General features: G+C 27.7%; 1 protein-coding gene and 1 non-coding gene across 3 annotated transcripts in view; one reads left to right on the top strand and one right to left on the bottom strand.

Annotated features, from left to right (window-relative positions):
* Positions 1–20,173, top strand: part of LOC132941695 (probable G-protein coupled receptor Mth-like 1) — a 37,777-nt gene extending 17,604 nt beyond the window's left edge. For both annotated transcript variants that reach the window (XM_061009846.1, XM_061009845.1), the window contains exons 5-8: positions 12,704–12,782; positions 12,862–13,049; positions 13,271–13,424; positions 18,934–20,173. In XM_061009846.1, the coding sequence (XP_060865829.1) occupies positions 12,704–12,782; positions 12,862–13,049; positions 13,271–13,424; positions 18,934–19,366 (854 nt within the window). In that variant the 3' untranslated portion in view covers positions 19,367–20,173. The remainder of the gene's footprint in view (positions 1–12,703; positions 12,783–12,861; positions 13,050–13,270; positions 13,425–18,933) is intronic.
* Positions 7,936–8,008, bottom strand: Trnak-cuu (transfer RNA lysine (anticodon CUU)). The gene has a single exon. It is a non-coding gene; the product is annotated as a tRNA-Lys (tRNA).
* Positions 20,174–21,830: the final 1,657 nt, after the last annotated feature.

The raw sequence follows: 21,830 nt of genomic DNA, 5'->3' as shown, positions 1-21,830 counted from the left end.
TATCATTTTGAATATTTACTGTACGAAAAAGAGACTTTTTTGACAAACTCGAACCTAGTTAAATGCCCATATATGTATTTTTTAATGTATTTTTCATTTTTTAATTGTCTTAACTGAATTATTTTTCATGGAGTTTTTAGTTGATTCACACTTGAAATTTTACAATATACACTGGTCTGTACCTCATCAATCAAATTCTGAACCCACGTAAATATTGAAGGCGAGTTTTTATAAAACGATTGATTGAAGTCGGAATGAAATGATTCACACGCATTCGTGGTTCTTGTTAATGAAGAAGTTGCTTCCGCCCATAACTGGGGGGGGACGTACTTGTATTTGAGATGTAATTGTTCAATGAATATTGTGAATACGCTAGAACACGATTATCAGATGGACACTGTGGAATAAAATCTTCCATAAAACAACTCATTACTTCACTGGGACTTAAAAATAATAAACCAAAGGTATGCCTTAACCACATACCAATATTACATATATTTTTGTACTCTGTAACTAGAGATTGAATTTGTCGATACCATGCTTGGGTCAAGTGAAATCGACAACCAACTACATTCATCCCAGGCCAAACTTCATCAATTGCATTTAGTATAGCTTTTTCGAAATCACTAGTTATATTAGTTGGTAAAAAAAGACGACCCATGTTATCACATAACTCCGATATTTTATTTAATATATAAATGTAAGTCTCTGTTTTTTTTGTTAGGTAGCAAAAAAATAATATAATTGGTACATAGTGTCCATTTTTGTACCCATAAATTGTATACATTTGAGTAAAAAATCTAGCACTGTATTGGAAAGTGCCATCCATATATATAGTTTGGACATCACATAAAAAATTTAAATTTTTTGCACATGAAAAAATCAAAACATTTTTAGAATCATTGTTTAATAATAAAAACGGTTCACCTTGCATCGCCAAAATGTTCATTTCTCGTAATGAGTCGTGTACAGATTGTATAGAAGTTGAATTAGCTGGAAGAACTTTTCGTCGGCTTTCGTACATATTTTTTTCGTACATGATCTACGTAATTAACGGAAATAGTAGTACATGAACTTTGTCTAATTTTCCGTAAAATAATTTTTTTGGGTCTCATACTTACATAATCTTCTACCGCTTTACGCTTACAGGCTGAATTATTAAATTTGTCTGTCAATTAAACGTCTATCGATAGCACTATCTGGTGTATGACTACATTCAAATTTCACCAGTACGTAATTATAATTATTATTTGTTGTAAAAAGTTTAGCATTACACTGTTTCTCATAGCACCTCCACTGAGTAATACCGTCTTTTGACGTGTACGCACGTGTAAATTTAAAATGTTTGTATACTAGCATAATATGACTGCGGTTACTAGTTATCACTTCAATTTTCTCGGACATTTTTTTTTGACATCTTGGTTTCAACTGACAGGTGCAGACTGACAGCGGACGGCTCATAGCGAATAGCGCTGAGATAAAATAATAATAATATCGTAATCATACTATTTGTCAAAAAATATCTTAAATACTTTAATAATATTTTTTGGCGGAAATCGGAATATAACCTTTGGCGGAAAACGGCCATGGTGATAACGGGCGAGGGTCATTTTGGCGGAAAACGGAAACCCCCGTCATCACCTTTTAGGACAGTAAAAGTGCTTGGATATTCTTCAACAGTAACTTTTCTGATAGGAAAGTGAATCTAGTTGGTACTTTGAAGGGTCAAAAGTAAACATTTCCCAGTAGTTTTCAAAAGTGACGTGAAAAACAAGAGAAAAATTAAGGAAAAACGGGAATTTTTACGCAAAATCTGTTTTTGAGAAAATCGATTTTGGTTTTTGGTTTAACTCTAAAACAAATGACCGTAGATACATGACATTTTTACTGTATGTTTATATTAGAATTTTCTATACACCATAACAATTTCCAAATATTATGACTTATTTTAAACTGTTTACGAATATTTTCAGTTTCTATTTTTTTTAGTTTTTTTTTCTATTTATTCAATAAATTATATTTGTTGGTTAAAAAAGCTTGAAAATTTAAAAGAAAACTCCTAGTATATTGTTGAAGATGAAAAAAATTAAAAATCCATAGTCACAGTTTTTTTTATAAGCATTTAAAGTACAAATATTGACAAAATACGTAAAAATGACGAAGATTTGCAAATTATTTTGAGTTAGAAATTCATAAAAAATTTTCAATGTAATACAAGATAAGTCCTCATAAGTTTGTCTACCTTTATCAAAAAAAAAAATGTCTACAAGAAAGTCAAATCAAATTTTCTCATGTAACGATTTTCTTATTTTGTTGTAATTAAAAAACGAATGACTGTAGATACTTGAAAATTTCACTGCATGTTTATATTAGCATTTTCTATACACCATACAATTTTAAAAATAATTTGACTCTTTTTGAGGTGTTTACAGACATTGTTAGTTTTCAATTTTTTTAGTTTTTTTTTCTATAAATATCAATAAAATTTTATCTGTTGGGTAAAAAAGCGTGAACATTTAATGCAAGGCTCCTGATATATTGTTACAATAGCATTTGAAAAATATTATAAATACAAAGGCACAATTTTTTTTATAAGCATTTAAAATTTAAATTTTGACAAAATTTATCAAATTTAAAATGTAATAACAATATTGTAGTTAAAACTTTATAAAATGTTCAACTTTTATAGCTAAGGATTGAAAATTTAAAACAAGGTTCCACGTAAATAGTTTATGTATAAATTACTTTATTCACAATAATATCAAAAATATACTTGGTAATATCATAGGCTGACTGACCGTTTTCGCTCAGAATTGTTTTACTAATACAATGATATTATATCATTGAATTCAAATTTAACACCATTCATTACAGTGACCCACTTGTAACCAACTGTACAGCAGAGCGAAATCCACCTTTTTCTTATTGATGATTAATATTATAAAATAAAATAAGAAATACTTAAAATTTAATTTAATAAATGAATAGGATATTCTGATTGAATTTATGTTTAAATATTTACCTTACTTAAAGATTAAAATATATTACTGTCCGTAACCAATTGTCCATATTACTCTACTGATAATTATCTCACCTCTGCTTATTACAATATACAAAGCCGTTGGCTTAAAATAAATAAAAAATAATATAAAATAAAATAGATACTCGGTGTAAAGATAATTTGGACTAATATAATTTTTTTTACTTAACTCCAAATAAGATATAGGTATATGATTTATTTTAAATGTTTTTTTTTTATGTGTCAATAAACTATATTTTTTTCCATTATTTAGATTCAAATTTGATCGAAAAAACCAACAAATGGTAAACATCTTGTACACTACCTAGATATATATTTTTACAAATAATTATTTTGTATTAACACCTAGTGCACAAACTTATAACTTTTATTAATATATTAATATAAGAATTAAGTAAATTAATGTAATCTTGTATAGTATTATAATATTAAATAACTCACCGTAGAATTACTGGAAGTGCTAACTTTCATGGACTCATATAAATTTATAAAATTATTAAATATTGAAATACGATTATTTACCTACCCATAAATATTAATATATTGGCGGAAGTATAAAATATAAGAAATAAGAAATTTGGAAACCTATTTTTAACTTCAATATGCACCTATAATATTTAATAATAATGCAAATTAATTTTCAAAACTATAATGTTGACTATAAACTATAAACAAAAATAAAAATCCATTTACAGCTCTCGATATAACATCATAGTATCACTCGGGCACTCGGCGTAAATGCATAATATAATAACATCATATTATTTTTGTTAATACTAGCTATTATAATAGTATATGGTATTGGGTAGATATTCTAAATAAAATGTATAGGTATTATTAATAATATAACATAGGTATATTTCGTTCTGCTAAGGCTTTGCTACGGCTCTTAGTGAATTACTCGAGTTTAAATCGTTTACTGAACATCTCTAGTTGTAGTGCTTTGTTTGGGGTTTATTCTTTAATAAATGGAATAATTGATGCCCCTATCCTATTAGAACGACTTGGTATCCGTGCACCTAGTAATATCAGACTCAAAGATTTTTTTTTTACATACCAGCCTACCGAACTAACTTTGCTAAAAGTGCACCATTAATTAAAATGTTGTCAATTTCTAACAACAGCCAACAATTTCGTACCTAGGAATGCAATTAACTATTATTCTTCATTTATATACATACCTTACTATATTATTATTGTCTTTATCCTGTCATTCTTATAATTTAATAATTTAAATTAATGTATGACGTACACTATATTTTATAGGGATATGGTAAACTGCGGTAAAATTAACCTTTTTCTAAAAGTTGATATTTAAACTGCGACAAAAAAAAAAATTTTATATTAGACAAACTGCGGTAATTTATTTTATATACCTTCTATATATACTACCTTTATACGTATCGATACGATAACCTATATATTATAAGTTTATCGTTTAATTATAGGTATAATTAGAGACTTAAAATTCATAAAATTTATTTTCTTGAAAAATTTCATGAAAAATTCATGAAATATTAATTCATTTCCATAAAAAATAAAAATAAAACGTTTATTATAACTCAAAGTTGTCAACTTCCAAGTGAACATTTTTAAAAGTTGGTTTTTTGAAACAAAGAAAATATTTAACATATTTACATATAATTTATCAATAACATAACAAATTTGAACATTGCCTTTTAACTCTTAAGTTACAAACTCATAAACCAACTGAACATCATAACATATTTTTGATAGCCATATCCCAGACAGCATTTTGTAATGATAATATTATAATAATGTTATAATAACGTTATATTAATATTATTCGTTATTATAATGTTATAATAATATTATTAAACAAAAAATTGCTGTCTATGGGCATATTATATTAAACTATATTATAATTATCTCTTATATTATATTAACAATGTTTAGATATAAACTAGGTACTCTTAATAGCTGTGAGTCGTGACCTTTTACAATATACAAAATATGATCTAAGTATTAAATAAAAGAGACTAGAGCACCTTCACATCACTCAGCCAAATACAAGGCTGGGCATTAACGAGTTAAAAATTAAAATTAAGTTAAAACGTTAAGTTAATATTAACTAAATTAAGTAACTCGTTACTTTTTTTTGGAAACTTAATTTTAACTTAATAAGTTAATTTTTTATCATATTTAACGTGTTAACTTCAAGTTAATTTTATACAGATTTCTTAAAATTAAGTTACATTTTAAATTTGACCCATTGATTTATAATTTTGTTGGCTTGAGAATTATTAGATATCATAGAAAATAAATGGGAAAATGACGTACCTATGGTTAATAAATAATAATTATTACCGATTGAGTTTGATATATACACAATAGACATAATATAGGTATTTTCAATTTTGTAAATAGCCTATTAGCCTGTATCCAGTGTAATACTAGTAATGCCCACCCGCATGTAATAATAACTAATAATTAATATTTATAAATTTGTGATTATTGTCTATTGATGTATATACAAATATACAATATACATACAGTATATACTATAACTATATACTTTATACATTATACATATTACGAATAGTGAATACGAGCCATATTGGATATAAATATTTGATCATATATTATGTTTATCATTGTCATAATATTATATAATGAAAAAGAACATTGAACTATTATTATATATTTAAATTATATATTAAATATTAATATAAATTTATATTTATATGTACTCATATAATTGTATACGGGTCTCGACGTTCATGTACTTAATTAGTTTTCTTGTAAACCATAACTCATTACCTAGTATAGTGACATTTTAGCGCATACACCACACATCCTGTCTGATTCCGAGAAATACATTATTACTTGAAATTATTAAAATAACTCATGCCTCATGGGGAAAAATTATTTTTGAATATCTGATTCAATATTGAAAATATTTATACTCCACGATTTATAGTTTTAATTACGGTATTGTTATTTTGCTGCTTATTGCTTCATTGACCATTGACGTGCGCAGAGCGGTACTGCAGTTCGATTGACATTTCGTCGATTTCGAGTCATTTATTTGTTTTAATTCCACTGTGGTGTTTTTTGTTATTATTTGTATATAATATTAATTAATGATGACCGAGTCAAGAGACCTAGAGTCAAAATGGCCGCATTTAAATAATTATTTTAAACAGCTACCTGCGGATATTTCGGATGTCAGTGGAAATTTTGTGTTCAAATGTGTCCTTTGCCTACCAAAAACGAAATTATTGTGAAATTATTTGAAAATAATTAAATTTTTAATTAAGTTAATTTTAACTTAGTTAATTTTTTTTATCCATGAATTTTTAACTTAACGAAGTTATGAAAAAAACATTAGTTAACTTTTAACTTAACTTAACTTACTTTTTTTTGTATTAACTTAACTTAACGAGTTAAAAAAAATCGTTAACTTGCCCAGCCTTGGCCAAATATACACACGACACACATATACGAGATTGTACACTTTATAATTACTGAAAAATGAAAATAAACTATTATTTTATTCACTGTTGAAATTGATTTCAGCTTTATTTCAAAACCATTATCTTTTGGGTCGTTGATGCTCCGCAAACTCATGTAAAAAATGTTTTTACTCTCAAAATAATGCTAGGAATATTTTTCAGCACTACATATAGAATATACAAATATGAAATAATAAATTAACAAAAATAGTATATTTTTCTTTATTTCTAAGTGTGTAATCAAGAGATTATTTCTAATCATCTATAACCGACGAACACGTTTAAAAGAAAAAAAATATTTTTCATATTTTCATTGAAATATTTCAAGAGAGTGAAGTTTTCAATATGGAAATATTTCAATTGAAAAATTTCAAGTGAAATATTTCAAATTCAGAACCCTAGGTATAATGCGTATAATTATATTTGTTTTCTTATCAAAAAGTTTTCATTTTTGTTAGTCGTAATATTCAAATTTATTAGAACTTGATGTACTTCATTAATATCCTTTGGGAAGTGGTGGCTGATATTTGGTTTTTTTATTATATACATTTCGAATATATGAAATATCATTAGTCAGTAATTGTATATCGTTTCCTAAACTACGAAGTTGTTTTCTTATTATTTTAGATGGTATTTCGTTTATATTGCTTTCAGATGATATTTGTCGTTTGATATTATTATACTTACTGCTTGACGTTCAATTGTAGAATCTACTTCATGACTATGATCCAAAACTGATTTTCTTGTAGTAGTTTTTTTCTTGCATGTTTTATTAGCGCATTCCCACATTTTATTACCACTCAATTTTGATTCACATTTAAATTTGAATTTAAAAATATTTAACACTGTTAATTGTTTGCCGTTCTGGCTAAACATTGTTGTAAATTCCATCACGCTAAATAAATATTAAAGTTTTAACTACTTCTACTAACATTTAACACTTGTAAGTAGGTACTAACTAGTATTATCAAAAGTAAAGAAACCGATATTATCGATATGTTTCGTCAGAACTTAAAAATATATTTGGATTTACCTTTCCAATTTCTACACAAGACGCAACACATAATTAATTAAACGATATTATACGAAGGTACATAAGTACACGATATGTATATGATTTATGTAATATAATATAGCATATATAGAAGGCATATAAAATAAATTGCCACAGTTTGTATAATGTATCTTATTGGTTTTATCGCAGATTGTACCTATAATGTAAAATTTATTTTTGCCACAGTTTACATACAGCCATTTTATATTCCGACTGGAGTTAATTATTAAATTAAAAAAAAAAATAGGTGATTAAAAACATACAAACCGGTGTCACCTAGTTATTTGCGTATCTGATCATTAATAAAACTCAATAATCATAATATTATACAATATTTATAAACGATAAATAGAAAAAAAAATTTTCGCCCAACGTGGGGCTCGAACCCACGACCCCGAGATTAAGAGTCTCGTGCTCTACCGACTGAGCTAGCCGGGCCGACGATTACTTTTTAAAATTTTATACTTCTTTGCTAAGTGCCCATGTATCTTAATATTTTTCATGGCTTGCGTGGTAGTGTACAAACCTACAAAAATATATTTATACTAACTAGTAGGCAGTTCTCCCAAATATAAAAATGCACCTTTTATATTATATATGTGCACCTTAGCAGGGTTTTGCTGTCGCATCCATTTTGGCCATAATAATTTATAACATTTCGTAGTGGTAGATATATGCTTGTAAATTCTACAGCTGGTTTTTTTTTATTCGGCCATTCAAAATTATTTTTAAAGAAATTACGACGCATTTGTGCCTATGTATTTTTAATATTTTTCAACTGCTATTGTAACAATATATCAGGAGTCTTGCATTAAAAAATAACTAAAAAAAAAAAGGTGGATAAGTGGATGTCGCTCTGTTGTACAGTAGGTTACAAGTGGATCACTGTAATGGATGGTGTTAAATTTGAATCCAATGATATAATATCATTGTATAAGAAAAACGATTCTGAGCGAAAACGGTCAGTCAGCCTATGCTATTACCAAGTATATTTGATGATATTATTATGAATAAAGTAATTTATATATATCCTATATACGTGGAGCCTTGTTTTAAATATTCAATCCTTAGCTATAAAAGTTGAACATTTTATAAATTTTTAACCACAAAATAATTAATAAATTATAAATTTGATAAATGTTGTCAAAATTTGAACTTTAAATGCTTATAAAAAAAAAAATTGTGCCCATGTATTTTTAATATTTTTCAACTGCTATTAGAACGATATATCAGGAGCCTTATATTAAATTTTCACGCTTTTTTACCCAATAAATAAAAATGTATTGATATTTATAGAAAAAAAAACTAAAAAAATTGAAAACTGACATGTCCGTAAACAGCTCAAAAAGAGTCAAAATATTTTCAACATTTTATGGTGTATAGAAAATGCTAATATAGACATGCAGTGAAATTTTCAAGTATCTACAGTCATTCGTTTTTTAATTACTACAAAATAAGAAAATCGTTACATGAGAAAATTTGATTTGACTTTCTTGTAGACATTTTTTTTTTTGATAAAGGTAGACAAACTTATGAGGACTTATCTTGTATTAAATTGAAAATTTTTTATGAATTTCTAACTCAAAATAATTTGATAATTTTCGTGATTTTTTCGTATTTTGTCAAGATTTGAACTTTAAATCCTTATAAATAAAAACTGTGACTAAGGATTTTTAATTTTTTTCATCTGCATTTGAATACAATAACATAGGAGCCTTGTATTAAATTTTCAAGCTTTTTTAACTAACAAATAAAATTTTATTGACATTTATAGAAAAAAATGGAAACTGAAAATGTCCGTAAACAGCTCAAAATAAGTCAAAATATTTGGAAAATGTAATGGTGTATAGAAAATGCTAAAATAAACATTCAGTCAAAATTTCATATACCTACGGTCATTTGTATTAGAGTTGCACTAAAAACCAAAATCGTTTTTCTCGAAAACAGATTTTGCGTAAAAATTCCCGTTTTTTCCTTAATTTTTATTTTGTTTTTCACGTCACTTTTGAAAACTACCGGAAAATGTTTACTTTTGACCCCCCAAAGTACCAACTAGATTCACTTTCCTATCAGAAAAGTTACTGTTCAAGAAAATCCAAGCACTTTTACTGTCCCAAAAGGTGATGACAGGCACAAAAATTAAAAATTAAAAATTAAAAAAACAACACACATCGTTGTAAAATCAATAATACATTCATCGCTTTGCTCAGAATCTAAAAATGTCTACAAGAAAGCTAAATTAAATTGTTATGAGCGTTTGAAGTTCATATTTTTGAAACATTGCATATTACTCGATTTCTCATGTAATGATTTTCTTATTTTGGTGTAATTCGAAAATGAATAACTGTAGATACATGAAAATTTTACTGAATGTTTAAATTGGTATAGGTACTCATTTTCTATACACCATAACATTTTTTTTTCTACAAATATCAATAAAATTGTACTTGTTGGGCCAAAAAGCGTGAAAATTGAGTACAAGGCTGCTGATATATTGTTACTTTAGCAGTTGAAAAATATTAAAAATATATATGCACAATTTTTTTTTATAAACATTTAAAGTTCAAATTTATAAAATGTTAAATTTTTATAACTAAGAATTGAAATTTTAAAACAATGTTCCACGTAAATGGGTTACACTATTTAAATTACTTTATTCACAATAATATCATCAAATATACTTAGTAATATCATAGGCTTCGCTCAGAATCGTATTTAACACAATAGATTACAGTGACTCACTTATAACCTACTGTACAGCATGGCGACACCCACTTGCCCACCTTTTTTCATATATTTATATTTTATTTTAAAAAATATTCCTTATCATATTATAATAAATATTATTGCGAACAGTAAATAATTTATATTGTAATAATTATTATCTTTTAGGTAAATAATGTACATTGTAATAATTATTATTCGAATCTATTTTAAAAGTAATAATCTTTTGAGTACTACATTTGAATTTTTGGAAATACAATTTATTAAGAACTTTAAATTTGTCTAATAAGAACAAGGAATTGAATTAAAAAATTAATTCAGTGGTGAAATAACAAAAACTGTAATAATAATGGATTTATAGGATATAATTTGTGTAGTCATAATAAGGACGTGTACAATCACGACGTTGAAGAATAATTTTAATTTGATAAATGAAATTGAAAATAACCATGTAATATTTTTAGTATCAGAACGTTAAGGTTATATTTCATATTTATGAACCTTGAAACCAACAGGAGAAAATTAAAGAAAATTAAATTTATCATGCTTATTAAATAATAATGCATGGTAAACATGTGTAATTGAAATGCAATGCGATGTTAAATATTATGATGTATGACGTATTATTAATTTATTACATTTGTAACTCAGATATGTTATCTCGCCACCATCCATAATAAATAGGTATATAACGGAAAAAAACGAATCGAAAAAAATAAATATATAACGAATAGTACATAATAAGTGATCTTAAAACAGTTTGATTATTGGTTTTTAAACAACCCATAAAATTATGTGATACATATAGGCCCAGTGATACACAAGCTTTTTTTTCGGCTAGAATTTTGCCTTTGTTCGGGCCGCAGCAATAATAATCTAAATTTAGTATTTCATTACTATAATATTATTGTTCCTACTCGTCGTATGCCCATAGTTAGACGTTACCTTTATACATTATACGTCCTTTTACATTTTATAATGCAATAATATCTCGGTTTTATTATGTTTCATAAATATTTATGTTTGATTATTATATTAACATATCTATAAATTCAAAAATATTTTTACATAATTTAAAAAAAAATTGGTTACGCTCTGCTGTACAGTAGGTTACAAGTGGGTCACCGTAATGGATGGTGTTAAATTTTAATTCAATGATATAACATCATTGTATACGAAAAACGGTTTGTTAGCCTAGTATATTTTATATTACATATATAGGTATACATTGTTATAATTAATACGGTAATAAGTTTAATCAATATTATTTATACATTATCATATTATGCTGCGAGTTACATTTCAAAAGGATTTAAACAATCACAATTTTTTAAAGGGTTGTAATTTTTAAGGTCAACGAAGTGCACGAGATGGTATTTGTATACAATAATATACTTAAGAAGTTATAAGGTTATAAGCACCCACGAATAATATTTTTAATTTTAAATTTAGTTTCATCCAAATTTGAACTTAAAATAATTATATAAAAAACTGGGCTAGAATATTTTTTAGATATTTTTGTTTACTGAATTAACTAATAAACGTGGAACCTTGTTTTAAATTTTTAATCTTAAGCTATAAAAATTGAATATTTTATACATTTTTAACTACAAAGTAATTTCTTAATTTTCAATTTGATAAATTTTATCAAAATGCGAACTTTAAATGCTTATAAAAAAAAACCTTAAACATAATATCTATAGTGGCCCATGATTGAACCATTACATTTTAGTGAACCATTAAATGAATACATTTTTTATGCAACTCGGCATAAGTGTTAATTAATAATAACATATATACCTTCTGTTATCCAAGTTTGTTTAAAATATTGCAAATTAAATAATATAACTAGGTACCTACGTTTATTTGCATATTTTTTATTTCATGTCCAATTTTTTTAATATAGTGATAATTAGTATTTAAGCTTATTTTATAATTAATTCACATTTAAATTTAGAATGACGAAACAAATGATTGATACGCGTGGCATGTATTTAATCTAAAAAAATAATAATAATTATAATTATTGAATATGTGTATAGGTAAGTTTATCTTATATCTGATCCTCAAATGATTATAATTAACTTTCTTACATTTAAATGTTATACGTTCATAAAATATATTAATATATGATATGCACTAATGAGCATAGTATCATTACAGTATTTAGAAGTTTAATTGTATTATTATCAGTAACAACGTATTTTATCTGGGATTAATTAATTTTAAAAGTAACATCTAACCAAAAATATAAAAACAAGTTCTCTAATGGTTGATACTAAATATGTATAAGGTACTAATTTATTGTTTTTCTTATGAAATAATTGAGCCATAATGACGTAATATAATAAGTAGTAATTTTGACAAATACAATATTTAGTAAAATTGCTACAATTTTTTTGTTTTTAGGTTTTGTCATACAATTTTCATTCCTTGCAGCTTTTTTCTGGCTAAACGTCATGTGTGCGGACATTGCATGGACATTTAGGTCGGTAATATTTTTATTGATTATACAAAAATGTAAATAATATTATCAATAAATCACACAAATTTACGTTTTATTACAGTGGATTCAGGTTACTTTTGTCCTCAAATAAAATTGAAAATGAGAAAAAAAAATATGTCATTTATTCAGCTTATGCGTGGGGTTGTAGCATTGGAATCACAATTTTGACAGCTTTGGCTGAATTCACCAAATTATTTGGCGATAGTAGTTATAAACCAAATTTTGGAAATTACGATTGCTGGTTTTCTAGTAAGTAATAATCATGAGTGCCTATGTAAGCATAACACTATTTAGTATTTCTACCTATGTAAAAAGAATGAATGACTTAAAAAAATACGATTCGATATGATAATAACTATAATTTGATCGAAACTCATGTACCTACTTTTGTTTAATATTGTTAATTATTAAAAGTGTTTTTTATGGGTATTGATAGGTTTTGTTTTTAATTATTGATTTTTGTTTTTCAGATAAGTTATCAGTCGGCGTATTCTTTTATTTACCAATTGGGTTACTTCTGTCGACCAATTTTATACTGTTCTTATTCACTGCTTTTAGAATTGTGTTCATCCGAAGGGGTACTTCTAAAGTATTGAATCGCCAAAATAATCACAATGATATGAGGTAATTATGTTTGAAAATTTGTTATGGTTTTTATATTGAGAAATACCAGTGCTCAGCACAGTTGCAGTGGGGGTGAATGAGATCCAACCAAAAATTATTCTATTTCATTTTTTCTTAAAATACATATAGGTAGGTTTAACGCGGATTTTTGCAAAAAATTTTTTTTTATTAGATATTGAATCACAAATATAGTTTATGACGTTCGCACGTAAAACATATAAATCACAATGTAATTATTATTTATAGGTGTATTATTGACATAATACTATTTGCACATAGAAAACAAATCACCAAAATCAAGTTTTTTTCCAATAGTAATATAGTACCTAACGATTTAATATAATAAACCATTTTACTAGGTGCCTATAGTAATTGTTTGATTCGATTCGCTACCCGGCGAGCAGCGGACCTATATAAATATTTTTTTGGTCAACACGATTTGCATATCAATTATTACCTATGCGACTATGTTAAGAGACATCACTTTACTAAAAACCAGTTTGCTTAGATTTAATGTATGTCATTATCTAAGAATTAATATGGTGTGGGTTTCACGCTTTAACAATAATATTATGCAATGAGATAGGTACAGACATTTGAAAATATATATTTTTCGTCACAGAGCTTAAGTCGATACGGCGGCGCATGTTTTACTTGTAAAAGGGTATAGATTTACACAACGATTTCAATCGTCAAAGATAATATTTTTCTTATTTTTTTTTTACCTTAAGTGTTTTTTTATGTTCAAGAGGCTATATTATTTATGTGGTTATAATTTTGATATACTTTCTAGTTTCTTTAAAGTAGATAAAACTATTATAGTAAATTTCGTAAAATTGGGTCTATACGGCAATACGACGCGAGTCATGAACTCAATCTCTTAAAACTCAAAATATTTTAGATTGTGGTGCTGGTGTAACGCACCTCTTGTGCTGTCGTCCGCAGGGTGTCGGATATTCATAACAATGTGTTTGGCAAACTATAGGAGGGACCGCACGCCGTCTACATATTGTGTATGCCAAAGGTCACAGGTTCCTGGAATGCAATAATAAAGTATAAACCTAAGAAAATAAACCGATAAGAGGATGAATAGGCTTTAAACTACCCATATATAATTATATATAATACATTAATACGTTAAAGAAATTTCACTCCCAGCAATATAATATTATTCCAAAGACAGGATACATTAGGACCAGTTCTATAATGTTTTCGGCCACTATAATAATAATTTATTATCGACCCTTGTCATGCCGAGTTGCTGCTGCCCGCCAGAGAGTCGCCACTTTTAATAATAGGTACCCATATCGTCGACCCATCTATACGTTAAATTGTATTTAGTCACAGACAGTTCAAAGAAACTAACATAATGCACAAAAAAACTGATTATAAATACAAATGAACGTTTTTAGAAAAGGTCCCGGACAACAGACAATAAGGTTATCGAATATCACATGTAAAGCGATTTCTTTCCAATGTATCCATTTTGGCTTAGTATATACATATTTATCATTTCATTAAATAAAAGGAAAAAATATACCTACACCTGAAAATTACAATATATATGTTACTTCTTCGTTATCGCCCTGGCATCGTCTGTAGTACTCAATGGCCCCTTTGACCTCTCCTTGGGCATTTTTAACTGTAATGTCTGTATAAAATATTTCTAGAATAATAATTTTTCAGCTATCGACAATGTATTTGTTGTAAAAATTTAATGTCAGTATTAAATAGTACGGGAAATGACTCATTTATTTTATTTTCAATATTTATTTAACAACTAGGTATTCTTTTTGAGTTTTCATAAAATGTCATATCTCTAATATCTATGGGTATATATATATAATATATATTTTTTAATACGTTACAGAAGATACAATAAACAATTTCTAAAGTGTTGTACTTATCAAAAAAAAAAACACCATAATAGTTTATTTTTATAAGCCTTTCTAAGTTTTAATAACTCAATAATTCATATCGTTGATGACTCGGCAATACAACGTATCTCGATTTTGGTTATTGTTTAGAAAAGGTTTTCAGCCGTTTTATTCAAACACCAACCATGATTAACACGTGATAACAACTCTAGATTATTATAAAATCGAGATACTTTGTATTACCGTGTGATCAACGATATGTTAAATAATATTAAAACATATACAATGACAGGTAATATACCTATAATATACAAATTGTCGAATGCATACGAACGGTATACTCCTACCCGTAAACTGTGTAAACCAGCGTTTCTCAGCCTATGGTCGCGACCCATTGGTGGGTCGTGAAAATTTTTTTGAATTATATAGATTCCAAGAAATGTATGTTTATTTAATATTAAATATATTATTATGTTATTAAATATACTTATATTATTGTTATAGTAATATAGTACTAAAAATTACGTGGGTAATAAATAATAATTCGTCGTATTTATTAATACGCATCATTATTAAAAGTACATTATTTAGTAAAAATATATTGATTACAAACCTATAAAATAATAAATATCTAATAAAAGTAATAAACAAATTTTGTTTTTTATAACTACTTTTTGAAAAGTTAAGCCACGTGGGTCGTGAAAGATTTTTCGAGGGAAATTTGGGTCGCAGTACAAAAAGATTGAGAACCACTGGTGTAAACTATATGTACTAAGCACCTACTAATAAGTAATAAGTTATTACTTATATTATTACTTATTACTAATAACTAATAAGTTATGCCTCAACTTTTTTGACGTAGGTACATTGCATCCTAAGTATTTTTTGATAAAATTAAATTTCGTCTATAAAATGTATGACATAATAAAATAGTTTATTGTCTATATTAGTACAGAATGTATCTAGGTCGAACCACCGTTTCGGTTGACCAATTTTTTGCATTTACTTTAGAGATTATAATTATGCAATTACGTACGCGATGTCCACGATCTATTGCAGCTTGTAAATGTCTACCTGATAATGTGCTGTTCGCGTAATCACAAAAACCTAGAAATAACAATGCATTGCCAAGTATAATTTAGGAAAAATATCCCCAAAGCTATACCTAACCGTACTGTTGGGTACAGCTGTCAAAAATAATATTTAATAATAATAAAAGTATATAAAATTTGAAGGATAATTATTATAATATATGATATTGCTATATAAATATTTATTTATTTATTTATTTATAAACGTATAGGTATACCCTTTGGTAATAAAAATTAAAAGTACAGTAAATTTGAATCTCATTTTGATAAATATTATACTGAAATTAAATAATATAATATTATTTATATTTAGTGAGAGTTCATTTCGATGACTAAATAAGTATCAAATTTATTTAGATTTTAATGAAATTAAAGTATGATTTAATATATGCTATATACGCCACTGGAGTGAATTTACTTCTCATAAAATTTTAAGTTAAAATTATTATCTAGGCAGTATAACAGGCTTTATATTATATTTTAATTTTAAAGCGAGTTATGAGTATTTTATGATGTACAATTATATAGGTATAAGTGTTTTTTATTTGGGGACTTTAGGGATTTTTTTCAGATTACCGAGAGAAGTATACTATAATAGACTTTTAAAGTTAAAATTATTGTATTTGAAACAATAACATTTTTTATTGCAATAATAAAACAATTATAGGAAACTAATGAACACGATATTTCACATGACAATAATATTAAACAAACAATGATCAAACAACGATCAAACAACGGTTAAAAAATGTTCAACAATAATTAAAATATATTTCCAAGTACAGTTTAAAAAGAATTTGGTAATAAATATTTTGGTAGTATATTTTGCATAATATGAATCTATATTAAAAATTTACACAATAAGTAATTTTCTTAATATCAACTATCGTAATTAAATATTTTAGTACGAAAAAATGAACAATGGTAACTACGAATAATAATGAATAAATAAATATCTTAATATCAACAGTTGTAACTAATTACTAGTAACTAACAGGACGGACGGATTTGACAGGGACATAGGTTTTCTAAACTTAGGTCTAAAATCCTTAAATAAATAAGAAACACTTAATAATGTTTAAAAAAAATCGAGTAAAAATATTACTTTAAATAAATGTATAATAAACATTTTCTAAATAAAATATCTGACACAGAGATCAACACACACACGCACACACACACACACACACAAAAGGCCTGTTCAAAATCCTGTTTTTAGGTGCCGGTCGGTGCCGAATAGATTCATACCCTACCCTTGGCCAATGGCCAGTCTGCCGCCACTCATGTTTGTTCAAGGTACCTGCATATATATGCCTACCTATATATTAATTTGTATTTATTCTGTCTGGAAGTTTCAGAGGAACATTCACAATACATACACTAAAAACCCATTTAAAATTACACGAGTTCAGTATTATAGGGGGTTAAAGATTTGATATGTTATCGTAATTTATGTAAAATAGATTTCAAAACATTTTCGAACCGTTTATTGTGCCTTAGTATTTATTTTGTCCGTGTAATCATTTGCCGTGTAAACGGAAAAAAAACTTAAGATAAAAACCAAATTTTTATATTCTGTTATTACGTCATATATATATTTAAATTTAATATATAAATTCACATATCTTACTAAAACAACATAATATAAAAATAAATAATATTAAAATTATTTAGAAAATTGTGTATGATATAGAATATGAATGACTTTAATACTTAGCAAATGTTTAATACGAAAGTTTAATACTATTGATTTTAAAATTAAAAATTAAAATGTATAAACAAATGGGATTCTGATTTAAATTTGAATTTAAAAACTGATTTTAATTGGTTACCTCGATTAAAACAGTTTGGGTAAAATACTATTACCTATATAACATATGCATCACTATATATTATAATACTATATACATTTATATGTGAATGCCTATATATATCAAGTGAAACCGGGCAATAGCGATAGATATTCTCTACTCGCATAGTCGAATATCGGTTGAGTGTTGGCCGATCGGGGCGCTGAACTTTTCCACTCCAGGAAATGGTACCCAAACAGCTCCTTAAGCTCCTAAGCCCCACCCGCATTAAACGCGCACCCACTTGCGTATACCACGTTTATATGCAGCAGTTAATGTGCATTAGGGAGCGGGTTTATATGCATCTAAATTATCAAGATTAGATGTCTAATAAAAAATTTTAAGTTGATGCGAATGTCTAATCCATGTTTTATAATTTGTATTCCATGACCAAAACAATTAAACAATTTTTTTTTTTAAATTCCTGCGAAAAAAATGAATTCGCATTAAAGCGTTTACATGCATTTCTTAATCCCGGGGTAAGAGTTAATTCGATTAGACGAATCGAATTAAATAAGAAATGCGCATCAGTTTAACGCGAATCAAAAATGCGTTTATATGCACCCACACCCCGGATTAACTCAATGCGCATTGAGTTAATACGCATTAATAACTGCACATAAACACAGTATTGATTTTTGTATTGACAGTGCTGTATTGATTTGTCGTCATCGCCGTGTCGTGTTCGCAGGTTGTCGCTGTACTTAAAGCTGTTCTGCCTGATGGGCGTGACGTTCGTTTTCGAAGTGATCTCGTGGGCGGTCGAGGCGCCCGCTTACTACTGGTACGCCACGGACGCCATCAACTCACTCCGCGGCGTGTTCGTGTTCTTCATATTCTGCTGGAAGCGTTCGGTGCTCAACTTGCTCCTGGCTCGAGCGCCCGAGCCGGCTCGCGAGCGGTTCGTCCGAGCTTTCGGCGTCCGCGAGCCGCACCGGTACCCGAGCTTCTCGTCGTCGTGCCAGCCCAACAACTTTGGCACCGCCGTCAACACCAGCACGCGGACGCACAGCAGCGCCACGGCGTCTGCGCAGACGGCCAACGGATTGCAGCTGTCGCAGTTCGGCAGCTCGGCGTCGTTCGCGGCGTCGGCGGCAAGGAGGAATTCGTCGGGGCGACGGTGATAACACGACCCGTCGACTAACCAAGATGACGTATAGAGAGGACTCATCGTCACGACACGATCGACCGCGGCGGGCGTGCGAGATGTCTCTCTCAAAATGTGTACAGCGCGTGTAGATAATGTATGCGTTGGACAGTATGACGTATTGTATTTGTAAGTGGGATCGAAGAGCATGTTATAGACTGGTTACCACAAAGCGGTTACACGCAATAGAGGTTGTAGTATTTAAAAATATCGCCACTAATAATAATATTAAACAATAATAATAAACAATTTTAACTTTAAAACACAATTGTATGATAAAAAATATCGTGATGAATAATATTTAGGTATAGTCATTAAAAATTACAATAGTAGGTATTGAAAAAAGAATATTATATAAAAAATTGTTTAATTCAAAATTTGGCAGACTGCAGTGGGTTGATAAAATGTTTTACCATAAATCACATCCGCAATATATAACCATTATGGTAACTATTAGATTTTTCGAACAAACTATATCGTGTATTACCTGCAGTGGTGGCTCGTTGGATGGTGCACAAACATTTTTAATAAATGTACCGCGTCAATATTGTTTTTTACGGCGTGGCACGATAAAAATAGGTGCATAAATTTATCGTGTTCCGAAACGCAATCAGCAAAAGTGTGGATGCATAATATAATATTTGTACAATCGACTGGTGCACAACGAATTTGTGCTCCACAAAATTATCGAATATGCACTCTTGTCAACGCCAAAAGCTAATAAAACCGTCACAAATATTTTTTAAACTGTCAACTATATTCATAATAATTAATAAATAATAAAACATTATTAGGAAATTTTTTATTTTATTTAAATTATTTATTTTAAGATTTTTTTATTTTTTAAATTTAATTTTAAAATTAAATTTTTATTATTATTTAATTTTAAATTTAGTTAATTTTTTTTTTATTATATTTTTTTTTATTTTTATTTATATATTTTTTAAGTTTATTAAGTTTTATTTAATTTATTTATTTTATTTTTAATTTATTTAATATTTATTAATTTTTATTATTATATATTTTATTTATTTTAATTTTTTTTTAAAAGATTATTATTATATTTTATATTATTTTTAATTTTTTTTTTAATTAATTATTAATTTTTTTTATTTATTTTATTAATTTTTTTTAAAATTATTATTTAATTTAATTTACGATTTCGGGTTTCAACCATTATTCTACAACATTATATACAATATCTATTATATCTGATAGTTCGACCTTAGACGCCAAATATATTCTATACGCATACAATCCACCCTAACCGTTTATATATTTATGGTTATATGAAATAAAAATCTTGTGTTGTTTATTTTTTTCTGTGGAATGCGGTATTTTTCTTTTAAGCCGATAACATGTGTATTTGACCCCCGTCGGTTAGGTCCGTCCGTCCACTCGGCTCTTCCCACCATCTGCACCTGCAGACCCTCATCAACTGTCACGATCACACAATGTACCCGGCCGGCAGGACACTAACATATACGATTTATATGGTTTTGGGTTTTTGACCGTTTGGTTGTATAGTTTTGATATTGTTATTTTTTTCCTAGAAGTTTCAACATATTTTTCGACACGATACGATCACCCGCCGGGGGTTATCTCCGTCTGACCCAACTGATTTAAAATGTCTGCATGTGGTTCATATATCATGGGCCGATACGACCGATTTAGACACTTATATGACTATAGTGTCTATATGTATTTTTTTTTGTTATATTATATATTTTATAAATTGATTTTACTTATTTCTCGGCACCAAAGATTTTTATATAATCCTTAACGTTTTTTAAAACACGTTTTGTAATGGCTACCCCTGTAAGACCATAAATAATTTACCCTTGACAGCGGTACGGTGAATTATTCTAACGTGTATCTTTTTCAATCGAGTCCTAAAAGCACGTGTTTTAAACACCACCAGTGTATTATAATTTATATAGGAAATTGTTTGTCTACTCTCTGAGAGTACACACTTCATAATATATGCATTACACAAACAAACTATTTTATAATTCTCTAGGGTTTTCACGGTTTAAAAAGCATATATTTTGTGACATTAACTTACAAAACTAAATAGATGACTTATGTGAAGCATAATGTATTATATTTCTTATCGGCGTTCCAAATGACTAGACCAATCATGCATCGGTATTTTCGCAAATTTTTGTGGGCCAGCTCCACTTCACTTACAAAATGCAATCATTCGCAATGAGAAATCGACATTTCAAATGAACACATATAAATTTTTCATTTCATTATCGTGATTTATAAGGAAATACAAAGTAGGAAGGACAATAAAAAAATTAAATTACTTATATGTACTTAGTTTCACGTTCAACGGCAGGAGATATTATACAGTTAATTACCATAATGCGTCCTACTACGCGTATTGCACAACATACTGATGTCTAAAACTATGAGAATGTGCAGCGAGACGGGTA

The sequence above is a fragment of the Metopolophium dirhodum genome, chromosome 3, assembly GCF_019925205.1.
Source record: "Metopolophium dirhodum isolate CAU chromosome 3, ASM1992520v1, whole genome shotgun sequence".
NCBI classification, from domain to species: domain Eukaryota; kingdom Metazoa; phylum Arthropoda; class Insecta; order Hemiptera; family Aphididae; genus Metopolophium; species Metopolophium dirhodum.
This window is presented reverse-complemented; position numbering and strand designations above follow the sequence as displayed.